The sequence below is a fragment of the Gobio gobio genome, assembly GCF_949357685.1.
Source record: "Gobio gobio genome assembly, chromosome: 7".
Taxonomy (NCBI): domain Eukaryota; kingdom Metazoa; phylum Chordata; class Actinopteri; order Cypriniformes; family Gobionidae; genus Gobio; species Gobio gobio.
This window is the reverse complement of record NC_137103.1, coordinates 25,284,945-25,305,505: the sequence shown is the minus strand read 5'-3', so window position 1 is coordinate 25,305,505 and position 20,561 is coordinate 25,284,945. Positions and strand designations below refer to the sequence as shown.

Below are 20,561 nucleotides of genomic sequence, written 5' to 3'. Positions count from 1 at the left end.
TCACGAGTAAACTCATTGCTGCTCAAGTGTCAGTAAAGACATTTTTAATGTGACATAAAATTCTATTTCACGTAAATGCTGTTCCTTTGAACTTTCTATTTATCAAAGAAACAAATCATAGTTTACACACATTTTAAGCAGCACTGTTTTCATCTCTTTTCAACATTGATAATAATAAGAAATGCTTCTTGAGCAGCAAATCAGTATATTAGAATAGTACTAAATAGGGCTGAACGATACATCGAATTTTCATCGTCATCGCGATATGAACTCGCGCGATGAACACATCGCAACCGACAGCCTGACACGATGAATAAGGGAAAACAGTTTACATGCGCCAATCTGAGTAACGTATTCTGAACACTTGGATTACTTCCACATTGAATTGCATTTTATAAGTCTAGGAATGCGGCCATCAAATCCTGCTTACTAAACATATATTATAAAATATTTAGCTGCCGTCAACGGGGCCAACGGCGCTTTGGCGTGTAAATCAGCGCATAGGAGAATGTAAAGTTGCACGTCAACTAATCTGGAGCACCGGCGGTGGGCGCCCAAAACACCTTTTTTTGTTTGTGAATGCTGTTTTACGTGAATATTAATGACACGAGTGAAGCACAAAGCTTCATTTACAAAATAAATAATAGGTTTGCAATTAAATGTTACATCGCAGCCATGGAAACATAAGGATTCATGCCGAACGAGAGAGGAAGCTTTGTGTGATGAGACAAATTTAAGATTGCTTGCGTTTTGATATCTGGTCACACGATTTTCCTCGAATTTAACAATAGGCTTAGGTTTACTCCATTTTATTCTACTGGACATGGAATCTCTTATTTGTTTCCCCACATCCTCATTTATGTCTCTCACAAGGGATTAAACGTGTCTTACTTGTTTGATTAATTTAGGAGTAGCCTATAGGCTATATTCGCAACATTTACTGTGGTAAAGTAGAAAACGGAATAGGACAGATACATTTACTAAAAACTTTACTTTATTTAACACAGTTTGTGCTTGCTATTAGACTTGGTCAAGATTTTGTAGCGTATTTCATACACGCCGGAGATTTTTAGTTTCGCTTTCTCTCAAAGCGCATAATCAAACAAAGCCTCAGTTCTTGACCCTGCGGAAGATAATTTCGTTCTTCACATTTTACTACAAGTAGCCTATCAGTTTTGGAACATCAGGAGAAAACATTAAGATATTAGAAAACGATGCTTCTTTCCTGCTCGTTTCTTCCCTTTCAGCGCAAAGAGGCATGACGCACGACGCACGTCTGTGAGGAAATATAAAATTTTTTTTTCTTTAACTGATATTTAACTTATACTATTTATATTTCGATTATTTACAGATATTTATTTAAATGTTTTACAGACTGTAGTTTGTTGTTTCACTGACGGAAGTAGGCCTACTAAAATAAACACGCATGTTTGAGCCTTATATATATATATTTTTTATTTTTTTCAAAATGTAGGCTATTTAATTGAGGTAGACTATATATACACGTCAATCTCAATTAAATAGCCTACATTTTGAAAATAAAAAATATAAACGAATAATATATTTAACGAATATATAACGAATTTATATATATAATATAGGCTATATAAAAAAAATATATAGGCGTGCGTGCGTGTATAGCCGCCACCCCAACCACCGCGCCACTGCACAGTTGCACTGCCGTGTTATATTTCGTTCTCCCTTCTCTTTCTTTAATATGAAATGCTGTTTGAATTTCCAAGATAGAAACGATTTCTTGCCCTGGCTCTGTTGTTCTGGCTCCATCTCTACCTCTTGCTCCCGCTGCTCCTCTTCCGACTCCATTGTGACTGATCACGCAAACTGTGCATTTTTTCGTTTTCATATTGGGGCGTTCTGAGAAATGCATTGAGTTGCCTTAATTTATTTAGAGAGTAAATAAACTCATGAAACAGAGAAGAATGGTTAATGTTATCCATTGATTTCAACAATGTAACTGTATTCTAAATATCAACTATTTAAATTGTAACTAACGGAATACAGTTACTCATAATATGTATTCTGAATACGTGATGCCGGTACATGTATTCCTTTACTGCCCAACACTGTACACGACCTATTAAAGCACTGAGACATGGGAACAGTATAGCTAACATTCACATTTGAATATTTATCGCAAGTCATATCGTCATCGCAATATTAAACAATGTCATCGCACATCGCAGCTTTTCCTCATATCGTGCAGCCCTAGTACTAAAGAATCATGTGACACTGAAGACTGGAGTAATGATGCTTAACATCATTATCAAATTAATTCAACTTTGGAGAGAATTAAAAACATTAAAAATATCTAAACACCCCCAAACTTTTGAACGCTATTGCATTTAATAACAGAAAATAAGATTAATTAAAATTAAAGTACCGTAATTACTTAAAGCGGACTTAGGGCGTTTTCACACCTGAAAGTCCGCACCAAGGTCCGAACCGAAGTTCATGTTTTGATACTTTTTATATATTCAGTTAGTTTTGGTTTGGTTTCACATTGCAATTATGTGAGCGGACTAAAGAACTTTACATGACACACTTGCGTCCACTCGTCATCATCTATGTGGGCTGCATCTGGACATTGATTGGTTTGTAAACGGACGTGCGTCTGACGTCAGCGTCTTTGACAAGAATGAATGAAAGGACGCATATCGTTTTCACTATTGAACAGTGCGCATTGCTTGACTATTTTTTTTATTCTTTATTCTTTGACTATTATTTTACATTTACATACATTTATGCATTTGGCAGACGCTTTTATCCAAAGCGACTTACACTTATTACAGGGACAATCCCCCTGGAGCAACATGGAGTAAAGTGCCTTGCTCAAGGACACACTGGTGGTGACTGCTAGGATCGAACCAGAAATCTTCTGCAAATCAGTTCAGTGGTTTAACCCACTAGACCACCATCTCGTTTTCGCATCTAATTTTGGAAGCTAAAATCCCATTACCATAACTAGAATTCCAGCTCCGTCCGGAGGCTTCCGAAAGCTCAGCGATTGTACACACTGTAACGATGACAGTAAGACAGTAACGATGACGTCGATTTTACACCAATCCGAGTCCGAATCGATGACGAAACATGAAGAACTAGTTAATTAACCCAAACCTTGAGCAGGACGACTTGAGCAGGACGTTTCTCAGTGCTACTCAGTTTGAGGTGCATTATGAGATGTTTCAACTGTAATTCCTCACCATCAGCATTAACAAGCGTGCATCCATCAACAAATCTGTTAGTTTCGCCTTGACGTCACAACGAAACGGCTTGTGATTCGTTTAAAAAATGATTCGTTTAATTGACTCTACTTTTGAGAGACAATAACTTTACGGTGCATTTTCAGATTTAAAACTTTGCAGGATGCTTTCATTCACTTAGAACTATGTTACACACTACATGAAAGGTAATTTTCAAAAAATAATAGGGGCACTTTAAGTATAAGTATTTTGCAACTGTTTCAAATGTTTTACATTGTAAAACATCCACGTAATGACATTCTAACAACCAAAAAGCTAACTTTTTTAGCAAACAAATGTACTGCAAATGAGCTAACATTTTAAATGTGAGAACACATACATGAAACAGATATTTTAGTGACATATTTGCGCCACTGAGTTTATGTTTTATTTTTTCATAAATATTCCAAAGAGAATAGGTTTCCAAAACAAAATGCGCAAGAAAACTATTTGGAGATCTTAGCAAACATTGTATGCCTGCATTATAAACACCTCAAAACCCCAAAGAATCGTTAGACTGTCTAATCGGACGGTAATTGTTTCTAATGGGGTCGTAAGGTATTTTCAACATTTACAGTGACTAGTCTGTTATTTTATTGCCATCCGAATCCAGAATGTCTGTGTTTTTCTCCTACCACCCGCGTAAAAAATCCCAGACCGAATTACCTGCTCTTTTTTGACAAACATCAAGTTTGTCCAGTAATTTAATTGCTGTCCGAATCCACATCTATGAATTTATAAGAAGATCAATCCAAAAGTCATTTTGTAAATTCTTTTTGACCACTACCGAGCACTGTGTGATAACTGTTCCGCTTTGGATGCATTTTAAAGATCAAGCCTATACTTTTATAACTGAAATGCTGGAAGAACAATATTATTTCATATCACCGCTCAGACTACATACTGAACATTGGGGTGGGTCTGTCTGAGGCCTGTCAGGGAGAGTCGGGCTGATAAAGTCCTCGTCCTTGTGCGAGACTGAGATTAGAGTCACCTGGCTTCAGAAACTGCGAGTTTAATTTCACATATGAGCACATTTCAAAGAGCCAGAGTGAAAGGGAGAGCGAGAAGGGAGAAATAATGTAAAAAAAAAATTCATACAGATTTCTTAAAGCAAACAACACCTTGACCCACAACAGAAACGTCATTGGCCATACAAGAATGACCTCACGAAGCTGGAATTTACAATCTTAATTGTTAAAAAATAAGCATCTAACAAGAAATTATTCCTGTGATTCCTTTCACCCTAGACAAAAGGAAGATATTAAAGGAGGAGGCTGCTGTCTAACACAGGTGGTGGTCCATTTAAACTGTGCTGCCGCCTTGACCTGTGCATATTGCTTCTTAAGGCGGTCTTGATGCTGTCACGGTGACTGATAGGTAGATTAGAGAACAGGCTATAGCCTCCCGTGTGACACGAGGCACGTCTTTAGGGCGGATATTTCCAGTCCTGTCCCTGAGCTCAGGGATAAAATGATGGACAGAGCATGTGGGTGAAGAAACTAAAGAGTAGACCGCCTCAGGGCCAGTGGTTGTTCTTTAACACGCTCTGCATCAGACTACAGAGGACAATACATATCGAAGCCAGTCTGTGGAAAAAATGAGCACAGCTGGAGCGTTCAGACGGCATTTTATGCTCGTCATTTAGCACAATCATTTTACGGTCAGCACTTTTTTGTTCCAGCAATGAATTTATATCATCATTAATGGCAGAATCAATAAGAACTTAATAGACATCGAAGCCTGAAATTATGGCTTTGTTCATTCGGTTAGACTGCCAAAACCCCCCACTACAAAGTTGACCAATGTTGGAGTCAGGGAGAGAATCATATTAAAAGGAAGTATATTCATTTAAAAGATCTAGCAGGAATTTCTTTGCTCTTTCAAAATGAGAGTTATAATACACTATGTAACCATACTTGTATGTAGGGATTTTCAAACTGGGGACCAAGGACACTTTTTAATATCCCAGGAAACAGTAATCTCAGGTCTTACTACACTGTAAATAAAAAAAAAAAACACATCCATATTTCCTAGTTTACATGACCTTTTGAGTCACAAATACTAAGAAATGTGAATGACTTGAAACTACATAAAAACACATGCTTGAGGAAACAGAATTCCCAAAATGTTGTTCCAACTAGTGAAACAGTTTGTCTAAACAAAATCATTTCAATTTCAAATTTATTTTAAACTATTGTTTAAATGCCATTACCGTTTTCTTTATATATACACGTGTTGATTGTCAAAGTTCATTTAATGAACTGGAACAGCCTACATACCCGTTTTCTTCCCACAGATTCCTATTGGCTGCTCTTGCTGCTCCTGTCACATCCTAAATGGTTTATTTAATGTTTTTGATTATTTTATGATTGTAAAAGACTTGCCATTGAATAAAAAAAAATATTGAACCGTTCCTGTCCTATAAAAAAGATTTTAGAGTGCATTTTTATTATTTAAAACGAAAAACCTTCACTATCAGGTTGACTGACCCAGAACTATGTCCAAAAAAAAAGATGTATTAATGTATAAAGCCCAACAAGCTGGGTCAAATTAATCAGCACTGGGTTGTCAAATAACCTAGAAATGGTTGTTTTTGAGCATTTATTAGAGTGCAGACATATTTGCTTTTTATAAAATGGTTGCATCTTCAGAAACAAAAATAGTAGTTCACTTCACATATTAAGTGTCTTATAAAACTAAACACAGCAACAACAAAAAAAGAAAGAAAAAAACAGAAACATTCCCTTTCAGGATACTCTATTTTAAAGGTCCCATGGCATGAAATTTTCATTTTATGAGGTATTTCAAGAGTTCCCCTAGCCTGAATATTGTTCCCAAGTGGATAGAAATGTTGATCGGTGTGAAACCGAGTTCTGGCTGTCTCTCTCTGCCTTTGAGAAAATGACAGGCCAGACGAGCCAATCCTGAAGTCTTCTGGTTTGACGTCCAAGCAGGAACGGTTTCCTCCCTTTCCTCCGCCCAGAGAATCTGGCATGCCCATGCAAACGCTCGAGAGATCATGGGTTGTGAATGAGTGAATGCTGGCAGTTTCTCAGTTTTTGGATGTACAAATGAAAACAGAAGTCTTTTTTCAGTTCCTTCTGATCTGTGATCAGTGATTTCTTATGTGTAGCTAATTATTTATTATTCGTGCACACACTGCGGCTTCTCTCTCCCCCGACAGAACGGTGTTTTCGTGTTTTCTATCTTGTGAGTCAGTGTTTTTGTACGTCCTCGTCGAGTCCATCTGTTCTTAAATGTGCATACAGTCGGGAGTTTCTGCTCAACATAGGCAGAGCCACATCTTTAGAGATAAACCTCACGCACGCCGAAGCTCGGCTTTCAACATCCCCGACCCCCAGTACTGCATCTGGCCCACAGCGGAGGCACCAAACGCGGCGCGAGATTAAGCAGAAGGGGGGTAAGCATGAGGGTATCCGGGCTAGGCTAGCCAGCTTTCCCCACAATAAACTGGATTACATTCGATTACTGCTGTTATGTCTTTGTTTGCGCTGTGTACTCAATGCGCGTCACTGGCGCTTTTCATATGATTGGAACATATCTAGAAATAATGCTTTAATCAATACTTACTAACTCGTTCATCTCGCTGTAATGGTACATTGCATGTGTTACAAAGTTGGTAATAATGATGAAGACGGACTCGGCGTGACTGGAACTCGTGTTTATTCAGAACTCTCAGATACAAACACAATAAACTCGCGCTGACAGACTGCGCTCTCATAACTCAGTAGTTACTATAAATAACTTTGTTAGCAATCGCTCCGTCTCCGTGATGTCCGGTTCGTGAACGAATCATTCTTTTGAATCGGTTCTTTTTAGTGAACCGAACTGGTTCACCAAATCGGACTGAATCGTTCTAAACGGTTCGCGTCTCGAGTCAGCGCTGATCCATAATTTACTAAAGTTACTAACTTTCTGACATGAGTGACAGCCCCTCCGACAAGAAATAAACTAATAACCTGAAGTATATGCTGTAACTACAACAGTTCAGACATGCTGAGAACTGATGTGAAGTGAACTCCGGTCCATCCGTCTCTCTGGCAGCAGCTCGTGCCTGCTCGTGCCTCGTAGACCTCGTTAAACCACGCCCCCTCCGCTCATTTCAAATGCAAAGATGTCAGCCAATCACAACAGTGGGCATTTTCACTGAAGTCTCACAGCAGACACGCCTCTTGAAGCAGGGCATTGAGCCACAGGGCAAACAGCAGTATAGAAAAAATGCCTTTTATTTCTAAATTATAACATTTTATGATGTAAAAAACATACTAACACTATAAGTACACCTCAGGAAACACTATAAAATGATAGAAAAATGCTATTCCATGGGACCTTTAAAGATAATTTTTGTAAAATCCAAATAAGGATTATTCCCTTTCAGATGCAAAATTTATGGGAGGAGATTTATGGGAGGCAAAATGTATGGGAGGAGAATATTTAAATTAATCAATGTGATTTAATAAGGTTTGTGCTTAGTGTACTATGGAATTTGCGACATTATTTACGCCCAAAAAAGCATGTCTAAAAGGGCACCTATTGTGCACATATTACGTCACATTCCTCATGCCCCGCCCACGACTGCTGACTGACAGTCCTGCATTACAGAAGTTTCCACCCTCAGCGAGTTGTACACTGTCTGCCATTTTCTCCGCACTCCAGTAACTTTGCTGTATAGTAAACAATGTCTTGCCAGAAATCCCGATGTTCTGTATGAATGAGCATCAGAGTCTTCATCTTCTCCCAGCATCTGAGCCACTGAGGATTCGTTTTATTTTAGAAGGTAAAGTGCCTCAAAAGACACCTTTGCGTTTTTGTCTGTGCAAATAATTGCACTCCTGACTGTTTTATGAATGAGAGGGCAATGCAAAGCAGGCTTTGCTAAAAGGTTAGTTCTCAAGGATGGATCTGGACCAACTCTTAATAATAGTCTTACAATAAACGTCATAAAACTCATTTGTAAAATTTTGGCCATCATTCGGATGGGGTTGGCTACAACGGGCTTGTACTAACAGTGGATAAAAGCAAGATGACAGACAACACAAGTTATAACAGTAATTAAACTACACCTGTTCTTTCTCCATGCAGCATATATGCTCTGGCTCTGTATTGTCCTACTTCAGTCCGAACCGCTAGTACAATTTTTGACATTCTCAGTGCATTAGATTGTCCTGACCCCGGAGTATGAGCACGTGAAGCTCCATCCTCTTTTTGACCGGGGCAGTAGCTCATTTGCATTTAAAGGGACACACACTAAAACGGTGCGTTTTTGCTCACCCCCAAAAAGTGGCAATTTTAACATGCTATAAAAAATTATTTTGGGTATTTTGAGCTAAAACTTCACATACACACTCTAGGGATATCAGAGACTTATTTTACATCTTAAAAATGGGGCATAATATGTGCCCTTTAATATCAATAATTGAATAATAATTCAAAAGCAAAACGATTCAAAATATATATTAGGAAGTGGAACTGGCAGCCACCTACTGGTTACAATGGTAATTTAATGTCTTATTTTTTAAATAAGTTTTAGTTTTCCTACACCTTGAAACTGTTTTTTTTTTAATTTTAAAAAGTTTTATAAATGAGGATAATCTTTGAAGAATGAAAAATGTTGGTCATCACATAAAAAATAACATAAATATGATAATATTAGCCTTTTGAATTGCTGGGAAAAAGATGTGTGAAGTACTTGAAAACATTTAACTATTCCTGCCAATATTCCTAATTCGTGGCTAGGGTTGGGAATCGTGAGAAATTTTCCGGTTCCGGTTCCGGTTTCGGTTCCGCCTAACGATTCCGGTTCCGATTCCGGTTCCATTAAAATTATTACACAAATAGTGGTAAAGGAAAAAGGCACAATACGCAACTCAAACAATCCATTTTGTGTTTATTACTTGCTCTAAAATAAATTTACAGGTTGGCAATGTCAAAAAAGTCCTGAACTGTACATATATTACAGTATTAATTAAGCCATTCTTGCAACACATTGTTTTTCAAATGAACACCTCTGAAATTGTCTTATTACATTTTATCTCTCTGTCTCTGAATAAAACCAAGTTATAAATTATATTTATTAGTTATATTTATTAATTAGTTGTATATTAATTTAATAGTAATTCAGTTATTCAGTGAACTTGTAAATAATAAATTGCAATTCAGCATTACAAAGGTAATTGTGCCTAAACGCTTACCTAAACCATGGTGACTCAACGGTTGACATATATATATATATATATATATATATATATATATATATATATATATATATATATATAGGCCTTTCACTATAAATCTGGTATAAGCCCTGAGGCACTCTGTGTTGTAGCAAATGTTTTGTCAAATTGCTAGTGCAGCCTCCTTTGCATGTTATTAACTTTTCACATTTTGCTTCATTATCATTCATTCTTTGGAAATGAATCCATACTTGTGACTTTCTCTTCGCCATGCTGGTGGTCAACAAGAAAATATCTGACGCAAAACCGTAAATGTGTAGCGCGAGGGCTTTCAGGCTGAACTGCTGCACTCCTGGAAGCGGCAGGCAACGTAATTAATATTCATGAGGAGGTGAGCCAGGGTTGCCAGGTTTTCACAACAAAACCCGCACAATTGCACAATCGCTTCAACCCGCGGACATGAAACACAGCCCGCGGCAACAGTGGAAAACGGGAAAGCGGGAAAACCACGGACTTGGCAACACTGGCTGTCACTCGCTATGAAAGGATACGCTTCCAGCGCTTCGCACACACATTGCACCAGAACCGTTTTCGGAACCGAAACTTAGGAATTTCGCGCGGTTCTGGTATTTTTCAAAAATCAGTTTCGGTTCTGAATAAGAACCGGTTCTCGGTTCCCAACCCTATTCGTGGCACAATATTTCTCCTGGTTTCCACGTCAGTGCTGGAACTCAGTGCTGAATTTGAATGCTCAAAGAGCATTCTCACTAGATGTTCTTAATTCCATGACAAATTCAAATGCTTTCTTTCTTGGATCTCCCAGCACAGCGTAGTAACAGTGTCGCATGATCAAGATCGGCTGTACTGAGCGTATTGGCTGAATGAGGTATTTAGCCATTAGTGAAAAGGTTTCTCAACAATTACTTTTTACAATGCATCTTTCCCAGTTGTTTACCTTTCTTAAGGTCGATTCTGAGTCGCTTTCCACCCTTTTTGTTGTGGATTTGTAGAGGTGATGGTCCCAAGCTGTTTTTCAGAAGGGGGCTTTCAGCACTCTTGCCTCTGGGGGTGGGAGAGAGGCTGATGGGTAATGGAGAGCCCAGAGAGCGGCTCTCAGGACTGCTGCTGGACTCCTGAAACTCGGCTTGCCATCCTGAGGAGGACTCCACAGGCCTCACCACGGGCTTCACCTTCAGAGGCGGTGGGTCTTTGGTCCGTGTGGATGCCTCAGGGTTTTCAGAGTTGAAGAGATGGCCAATCACAGTCTTCTCAAAGCGTTCTTTATTAAAGACTGGAACAACTTCTAAACGAACAATGGGTGAACGCATGGCTTGACGGAATATTTCCTGCGCTCTGGTAAAAGACAAGGGAGAGAGAGATAAGGGACACAGGATATAAAAAAAGCAATTAAGAGACAATCAATTTTTTATAATTATTTGCAGGTTATTTGATGAAGCAAATGAACCTGGAAACTAAAAAGGGTGGAAATTGTAATATATTGAAAAGTCTTGGTTTAGATAAAACTCACTCTGACATTTATTCTGACAGTATAATTGGGGTTATGACTAATGAGTCCTTCGCATTACAAATGACAAAGCAATCCACCTCCTTCATTTTTGCTCGACTGATTTAATTTAAAAACCGTCCATCCATCCTGAGCCTAATAAGATTAATGTGACCTTCTACTGGAGAGAAGTAATTCTCCTTAGCAGAAATATGTATATACAATATATGCATAATGTACATAACGACCATGGAACAACTGGGTAATGTTTCAACAGGTATGGCAAGGTCTTCAGACTGAACTTGAATAAAGCACAGTCAATGATAAGTTAAGTCTATATGAGGAGCCATTTATTATATTCCTTTTACAATCTGAGAGGCATTCCCCCAGTACACACTGAACAATTTTTCCCCCCAGATGTTACTGTCGTTGATAATTTAGTGTGGAACAGAAATTAAAACAAATTTTAAAATGTCCACCAAAGTTCTGAATGTCTCTAAAGGGTTGCAGTAACTGCCCCTATAGCAGCCATTTAATGAAGACCAATAGCACTAGACAAAAAGTGGCTAAATGAGAGATGTCCAGTTAAAAAATATGAATGCTAACTTGTCTAGATATACATACAGTATATGATGGATGCATAATCTTGTTCATTTTGGGTTCTCTCTTCATGCTCTCATTGTATTAATAAAAACTAGCTTGAGTTTGCTATGAAAAATGAGCAGTCAACAAATGTTTATTTATTTATTTTTTTCTTCAAGGCAAGACACTACCAACAATTGTGCAAGCATTTGCTTAGGTTTGATAAGTACTGTTTCAATTTCATGTGACACAAGTGATGGCATACAACGGCCAGTCAAAGCCAACTGAGTTCTGTTTTGCGTTGTGCCAACCTTTATTCTCACAGGCTAACTAAAAATTAAAATAGATATTTTTATACCATTCAAAAGTTAAGATGTTTAATGTTTTTGAAAAAGCTGCATTTTTTAATCAAAATGACAGTAAAAGCAGCAAATTTGTATATTTTGTATAATATTTTTACAACTTAATTTGAAAATATGATTTTTTATTTGAATACATTTTAAAATGTACTTTACTCCTGTGAATGCAAAGCTGAATTTTCAGCATCATTACGCCAGTCTTCAGAAATCATTCTAATATGATGATTTAGTGCTCAAGAAACATTTCCTATTATTATTATAATCAATTTTGAACAGGTGTGCTGCATAATATTTTTGTGGAGACCTTGATGCATTTATTTCAGGATTATTTGATGAATAGAAAGTTGAAAATAAATGTATTTGAAATATTTTTTTTGGGTAACAATGTAAAAGTCTTCACTGTCACTTTTGATCAATTGAATGCAACACTGTAGAATAAAAGTATTAATTTCTTTAAAAAAAAATTGAATTACAAATTTGAACTGTGGTATATTTACATACACATTTTTTCTATTCTCTACGGTGACACTTGTGGTAAAGTTACAGACTTGGAGTTAAAAACTGACCCAAAACCAGATGATTTGTTGGTCATGACGGCTTTGGTTTAGGTAGCAGATCTCTAATCAGCATGACAGTGTGCAGTAATGCAGTGTAAGAGAAGGAGATCTGCTACACAAAACAAACAGAGCTCAGCAAATGGCCATGACTGTTGGACGTGCTCTGAAACCATGGATTGAGTGTTTTTCTGCTTTTGAAACCAGCCCAGTGTTGATATCCATAAACAGAGCGCAACAATGGACACCATGCTTGTTTTTACAACCATGACATGGAAAGATAGGTCTAAAAACACAGTAACACGACAGGAAGGAAAGGATATCAGGAGGTGAAGACAGACAAAGCAGACCAGAAGGTGAAGCAGAAAGGCTTTCAGAGACTCACTGTGAAAAGGATTTGTCCATTAATTCAGCATCATTAATTTTAACAATACACTCGTCGTCCTGAAAGATGCCTTCCCTTTTGGAGCGACTGTTCTCCTCTACGCCTCGAATGTGAAGGCCCAGAGCCCTAAAAGAGAGCAAACCATAAATTACCAACAAAACAGAGCACCGCAAAAGCCAGCAAACAGCCGTAACAGGCTGGGCTACTGTAAAATAATAGAACAACAACACTAGGCAAATAGCAATAATTACACAGTAACTACACAGTAATTACATACCAATTACAACAATAATTATTCAAGTGATTACATCAATACTGTCCACACCAGTGTAGTGTGAATGAATGAACGAACGAATGAACGAATGAACGAATGAATGAATGAATGAATGAATGAATGAATGAATGAATGAATGAATGAATGAATGAATGAATGAATGAATGAATGAATGAATGAATGAATGAATGAATGAATGAATGAATGAATGAATGAATGAATGAATGAATGAATGAATGAATGAATGAATGAATGAATGAACGAACGAACGAACGAACGAACGAATGAACGAATGAAAATTAGGAAGAAAGTAAAATAAATTTTACAATACACTTTAAATGTTTTTAAAAGAAATCTCTTCTGCTCACCAAGGCTGCATTTATTTGATTAAAATACAAAAGAAAATAATATTATTTGTACAATCAGTAATATTGTGAAGTATTTTTAAAATGTAAAAACTACTATTTGAATATATTTTAAAATGTAATTTATTTCTGTGATGCAAAGCTGACTTATCAGCATCATTACTCCAGTCTTCAGTCACATGATCATTCTGGAAATCATTCTAATATGATGATTTGCTGCTCAAGAAACATTTATGATTATTATCAATGTTGAAAACAGTTGTGTAAATTTTTTTTTTCAGGATTCTAGGATGAATAAAACATTCAAAATAACAGCATTTATTTTAAATAGAATCTTTTGTAACATTATAAATGTCTTTACTGTCACTTTTGATACATTTAATGCATTCTTGCTGAATAAATGTATTAATTTCTTTAAGTTCAACATTGATAATAATCATAAATGTTTCTTAAGCACCAAATCAGCATATTAGATTGATTTCTGAAGGATTGTGTGACACTGAAGACTGGAGTAATGATGCTGAAAATCCAGCTTGGCATCACAGAAATAAATTACATTTTAAAATATATTCAAATAGAAAACCGTTATTTTACATTTTAATAATATTTCACAATATTCCTGTTTTTTTTTGTGTGCATTTTTTATTAAAAAATGCAGCCTTGGTGAGCAGAAGAGACTTAAATGACAATGACATCAACAGATAAATCTTTAGAGCCAACTGCACAACAGAGTCTTTTCCTCTATGCATTTTACTTTGTTTTAGTCTGAGATAAATTCATGCTCCAGATCAATTTGAGATGTTGCTCCACTCTAAAGATTTATCTGTTGATGTTATTGTTGAACAGTGAGTACTTCACACACTATTTCATCTTATATATTGTAAAATGTATTTTTCTTTCTTCCTATTTTTTTATTTATGTATTTATTTATTTATTTCAGCTACTGTACACAACATCAATAAAAACGTCTCACAATTTTACTGATGGAAAACCATTGGCTTTATGTTTTGTTTATTGTCCTCCTTTTGCCCTCCTGAGCACCGTACAAAAAAAACTCACATACACAGACTGCTTGGCAAAACACAAGACAGCAGTGCTATGGCTGGCAGTGATAAAGGCTATCAAGCTGGAGAAACTCATAAAGCAGGAGCAGGAACAGCAGACGAGTATTAATCCCTCAGTCTTCACCCGCAGGCACTGCACACAAGCCCATTTGGTGAATAACACATTCATACATTACAGTGGGCTCCAGCAGTGTCTGCAGAGGCATTGGAAAATTATGGAAGATACCTTTGAAGAAATTTAGATGGGCATTTGGGGAGACACACTGGACTGAAATAGTTTCTTCTAAATAGGTGATATTTGACTGTAGGGATAAACGTTGAGTTTTGGGTAAGTGTATGAAAGAAGCATATATGTCTTCTGCTACTGACAGCCAGCTCACAGTAGGAGCAATAATAACTGGTATATGTATGATTCTACTCATCACTAAAAACATTTACAAGTCCACAGCTGCAGTTTAAAATCGTCCCAAAGCTGAATGTTCAGCAGTCATTACCAGGGCCTGACCAGGGCTTTTCCTGCATAGGGAATTACGAGGCGGCCGCCTCCATCAAATTTTGTGCCGCCTCCGGCTATGAGAGGCTACTCCAGAGCCATAACCTCCAGCATCCACTCTCTTGACCTACTGTGGGCATACCCTAACCACACCCTAACCCTATCCACAACCCTATCTCTCCACCCATTAAACAGGTTAAGCTCCACCCTTGAGCTCCATTATGCTCTGCAGCGAGCACTGCTTCGCTGTCGACAACTCAGACAGGCAGTCAAACGCTCAGATACCCATTTTCACCGACACGGTTCTGTTGCGTGTTCCTGGCCTGTCCATTCTCAAACCGCTCGATAGTGATGCATAGATCGCGGTTACATCTGCAGTCTGCGGATAATCCGCGGGTCGAGCGGGCCATGTAATAAAAAAAAATAACATTCCAATTAATTGCGGGTGGATGAGAGATAAATCATTAAAGGGTTAGTTCACCCAAAAATGAAAATTCTGTCATTAATTACTTACCCTCATGTCGTTAAACACCCATAAGACCTCCGTTAATCTTCGGAACACAAATGAAGATATTTTAGTTGAAATCCGATGGCTCAGAAAGGCCTCCATTGGCACAATGCACTGTACACTCTCAAGACCCTTAAAAGGTACTAAAGACGTCGTTACAAAGTCCATCTCACTACAGTGGTTCTACAATAACTTTATGAAGCGACGAGAATAGTTTTTGTGCGAAAAAAAATGATTTCAAAACTAGGCATCATGAAGCTTCGAAGCGTTATGAATCAGCGAGTCGAATCATAATTTGGATCACATGTCAAACCGCCAAACTGCTGAAATCACGTGACTTTGGCGATCCAAACTGCTGATTCGACTCTCTGAATCATAACGCTTCAAAGCTTCATGATGCCTTGTTTTGAAATCGGTCATCACTATAGAAGTCGTTATTTCGGGTTTTTTTGCGCACAAAAACTATTATCGTCGCCTTATAAAGTTATTGTAGAACCACTGTAGTGAGATGGACTTTGTAACGACGTCTTTAGTACCTTTTATGGGTCTTGAGAGTGTAAAGTGCATTGTGCCAATGGAGGCCTTTCAGAGCCATCGGATTTCAACTAAAATATCTTCATTTGTGTTCCGAAGATGAACGGAGGTCTTACGGGTGTCGAACGACATGGTTAAGTAATTAATGACAGAATTTTCATTTTTTGGTGAACTAACCCTTTAATGTGTTGATTTTAATAAAGACACAGAACTCTCATTTCACGGTAAAACGCAACGAACGTGCATCACTCTTTACTGTAGTTTTTCACATAGTGATGCCCATCCGTTTCATGAACGAATTGTTCTTTTGAACCGGTTCTTTTTAGTGAACTGGTCGAACAGTTCACCAAATTGGACTGAATCATTTTCGGAGTATTTCTCTTCAGGGAAAACCAATCAAGGAAAACATATGCCTAGAGCACCTCCCAGTGGTCATTATATAAAACACGAAGGAAAACCCCTACATGAGATATTGCTTTATAACTTAACAGCTTTAATTAAAAATATACACAAGCTTAACAGAAATTATTCTGATAAGAGTGCTTTCCAACAATGATGTAGCCTGATGAAACAGTGCCAATTTAAGTTTGAAGGGAGTGAAGCCTGTGTTTAGGCTATTAAGGAAATGTAATTTAGCCAAAGAAGAACTTTTATTTTAAATAAATGTTCATTTAAAATCAGTCTACTTCAGTCTGATATGTTACCACATCATCACGCTTAAGACTGAGAATTGGATTAATTGTAATGTGATGATCAGGTGCAGATATCTAAATCAGAGAATATCATAGGTTCGGGTGGTTTACGGGTGGATGATTTATTTTTAACAGCGGATTCAGGGATCCACGAGCCCTAGAGTCCCATTTAAAGTTCAGGTAAAAGTCAGTGCGCAGACTTTTTCTTTGTTCAATTTGCACACTGAATATGGGTTGGAGCTCTTAATTTAGAAAATCTCAAAGTGCACCAGATTAATGAATAATGTACAACATTTTCTTACGAGGGGAATGCCCCCGGACCCCCCTAGAAGGTACCCCCCTAGAATGTAGTCCATCCTCCACAGTCTCACAAAATACTGTAGGAAACACTCTATATGATTGTGTTCTCAAAATAAAAATCCAATTATCTTATTATCAAAATGCATGCTTGTAAAATGTGTTCTCTTAAGTTGTGACCAGGCTTTTACCACCTCTGCCTGGTTTTGAGCCAGGAAAAACCCAGTTGACATTAACTTTTTTGCTCACCAGCCACTCTGGCGAGTAGGTTTCCAAAGTTACTAGCCACTCAGCATTTTCACAGGCAACAATTTTGACATTGATGGGGAAAAACTGCCATATAAACATTTTTAATATTATCTCATAATTTGACAGCAGGTATATTAGGCTGCTGTCACTTTAAGACTGACACACAGATCCATTATACGGTTACACGTGTTTTCTTTCTCAACTGTTTACGTTCACTTAAAAGTCAATATTCGCCAAGACCTGCATTTTGACATTATTTTGTGTGTATTTGACTGTTTAAGCGCAATAAGCTGTGAAAAAGAATTCAATTTAGTACTGAAAGGTGCACTTTGGGTGTGAGCACAAAATCTGCGGGAATTAGTAAAATTATGCGTAGTGCGCACAATACAACACCGAAATTCAAGCCTTGTAACACCAATAATATTCATCCAGAGCAAATTAAATGAGTGAGAGAGTGAGGTCTGAGAGATATGAGAGCGAGAGAGCGAGAGAGCAAGAAAGCGCAGCTGGTATCGTCTATCTATTCTGCGGAAAATGAGTATTGGATTATAAATGTCTTTACTGTCACTTTTGATCAACTTAACTAATCCTTGCTGACTAAAAATAAATTTCTTAAAAAAGAATGGTAGAATATGCGGCAGTGATCAGTATGAAAGTGACCAATGGTAATTTGCCAGCAAAGCGAGCAAGATTATCAGCTAATTCCACCTCAACAAAATGGCCAAAATGGCCAATACAATGTGTGTGGTTATTTTATATCATTTACATGATAAATCAGAATTTTACATGATAAAAACAAAATTAAATCAGATTTACTGTCCTCAAAGAAACTTTCACTTGAACTCCAAGATGCTGCACACGTACACAACACACTGCCATTGCCCTACAAATCATTTTACACTCTCAGAAAAAAAGGTACAAAATCTGTCACTGGGGCAGTACCCTTTCAAAATGTGCACCTTTGTACCTTATTTAGCCTTGAATAGTGCATATTAGTACCTTAAAGAAACATATTAGCACCTGAAGTATATAGTAAACTACTGCTATCACCCATACCATTTAGTGTAAAATATTGCATCACAATAAAATCATGAAAACTATAAAAATGTATCTACAGATAAAGAAACAGCCTAACTCCAAGAATATGTTACTACTGCATCTTATTATTCAGCATTTTCAACTAGTCGACTAGTAAAAATGAGTAGTCACACAAGCCCTAAAATAAACTAATAACGTCGCCTATTATCACCTTCAGACTAAACAAAATGATCAATAACAAATACAAGCATGCGGAAAAACTCTTCAATAACACACCGGAGGTCAGATTAGCGGCATGGAATCCATATGAAGAGAAGTCGCAAGATCAGGAGAAAATTAACACTGTGTTGGTGCAAGACGTGAGAGTGTGACCTGCTAATGCTCAGGAAGGATCTCTTCACCCCTCCATTAGACGTGCTAAAGGCTTCCCGTCCACATGAAGTCACTCTGCATTAGCTAGCAGGCCTGTTTGCGTTATCGCTAGCCTCACGTTTGGAGAATATTATGGCTAGTCTTAAGATGGGGTGACCTTTGACACGCAGAGAGAGAGAGGGCACAGCATGTCTAAAGGAAACAGATGGAGGTCACGGCCTGTGGGAGACATGAGCGAGGGGGATGAGGGAGAGAAACGAGAGAAAAAAGCTCAATCCTACAGGGAGATATATGTCTTTATTAAGACTCCTGTGCTGTCTCAGTCCCTCGTGACACACTGATGACTCAGATTTAGTCAGAAAGAAAAAGACTTATTTAGTGCATGACAGACAATAAGAGCGTTCGAGCATAAAAACATCTGGTCATTAAATTAACCATAAGTTCAGGCGAGGTGAATGTAAGCTGAAGTTACTCAGAAATTGCACTTTGAAGACTATCGTGACCCCTAATAGCCTGTCTTCTGCCAGCCAATTCAAATACATCTAAATCAGGATAGCTTTTTGGTTCAATATTTTTGTCCTGCACAAATACTCCAAACTATATAAGCCATTAAAGCTAGGAATGTAACAGCAAATATATTCTGGTCAATACAGCTTACAAGATTGTTTTCATGTTTCATGCCAAATTATTTGCAAACTAAGCAAACACACAATGGGCGGGAACTACAGTGTGTAGAACTTTAATTATGACAGGTCGATTCTGTGAAAAACATTTCCCACTAAGTAAATATTGTATTAAAAATTAAAATCACTTTCAGTTGCTATGACTAAACTGCATTTGCTTGAATAGCACATACATATACATATAAACTACCAGTCAAAAGTTTGGAAACTGTACTATTTTGATAGTTTTTAAAAGAAATCTCTTCTGCTCACCAAGTCTGCATTTATGTTATTAAAGGGGTCATGAACGGCATTTTTTAAAAATTGTTTTATGATTTTTCCTGGGGTGCAATTATAATGTTAGAATGCTTTTTACATCAACAATTATATTAGCCTTCTGCTCTGAACGCTCTGTTTTAAGGAGTGTGTCCACTGTGAGACTTCAGTGTATACACCCACTGCTGTGATTGGCTAACGTCTTTCCATTTGAAATAGTATTACTCTCTCTTTTAGCTCGTTTTCACTATTACTGCTCTCATAGTGTTGCATTAGATTAGATTTATATCTATGGCATTATATTAAGATCGTGGCATGAAAGGTTGCAGTGATGATCATTGTAGCCGATCACACACAAGTTGATGTTGTCATTGCAACTCAGTTTCTGTACACTAACGAATGCTTTCATCTTCACTAACAGTGCAAACGTGATATAGTTAAGAGATTCATTGAATAAAACGGGAGTCACTGATAAAACTCTCCTGTTTGATTGACAGGTTCAGCGTGCGATGCTCAAACGATTGCAAAGGGAGCTTTCTTTGATCGCTTTCTTTATAGAATTGAATCACTGTTAAATAACAGATTATTTTCATCCTACTAAGAGAAACAATGCGAGTTGACGTTTAGTCACTGGTCTGATTTACTGACACACAGACAAAGAACATCTGACTATATGAATCACATTTCAGACCAGGCATTAGAATGAACACAGTTACTTACATGTTGCATTACTGTTGAACCCAATCACACAATATTTTGTAATCCTCAACGGCATGTTTATTGCTTTGTAGCTCGAAGGTTTAACACTAGGCTTATGTTACATGCGCAAATCGGTGGGCGGGGCTAAATAGGCAGTGATGAAGTAGGCGTTGATATTCTTCTGCAGAGGCGGTGCT

At 37.5% G+C, this 20,561-nt stretch overlaps 1 protein-coding gene across 6 annotated transcripts in view; it reads right to left on the bottom strand.

The window, feature by feature from the left end:
• pard3bb (par-3 family cell polarity regulator beta b) overlaps positions 1–20,561 on the bottom strand; it is a 420,195-nt gene that overhangs the window by 236,671 nt on the left and 162,963 nt on the right. For all 6 annotated transcript variants that reach the window (XM_079821284.1, XM_079821281.1, XM_079821283.1 and 3 more), the window contains exons 8-9: positions 12,842–12,967; positions 10,413–10,810 (exon numbers count right to left, since the gene is read on the bottom strand). In XM_079821284.1, the coding sequence (XP_079677410.1) occupies positions 10,413–10,810; positions 12,842–12,967 (524 nt within the window). The remainder of the gene's footprint in view (positions 1–10,412; positions 10,811–12,841; positions 12,968–20,561) is intronic.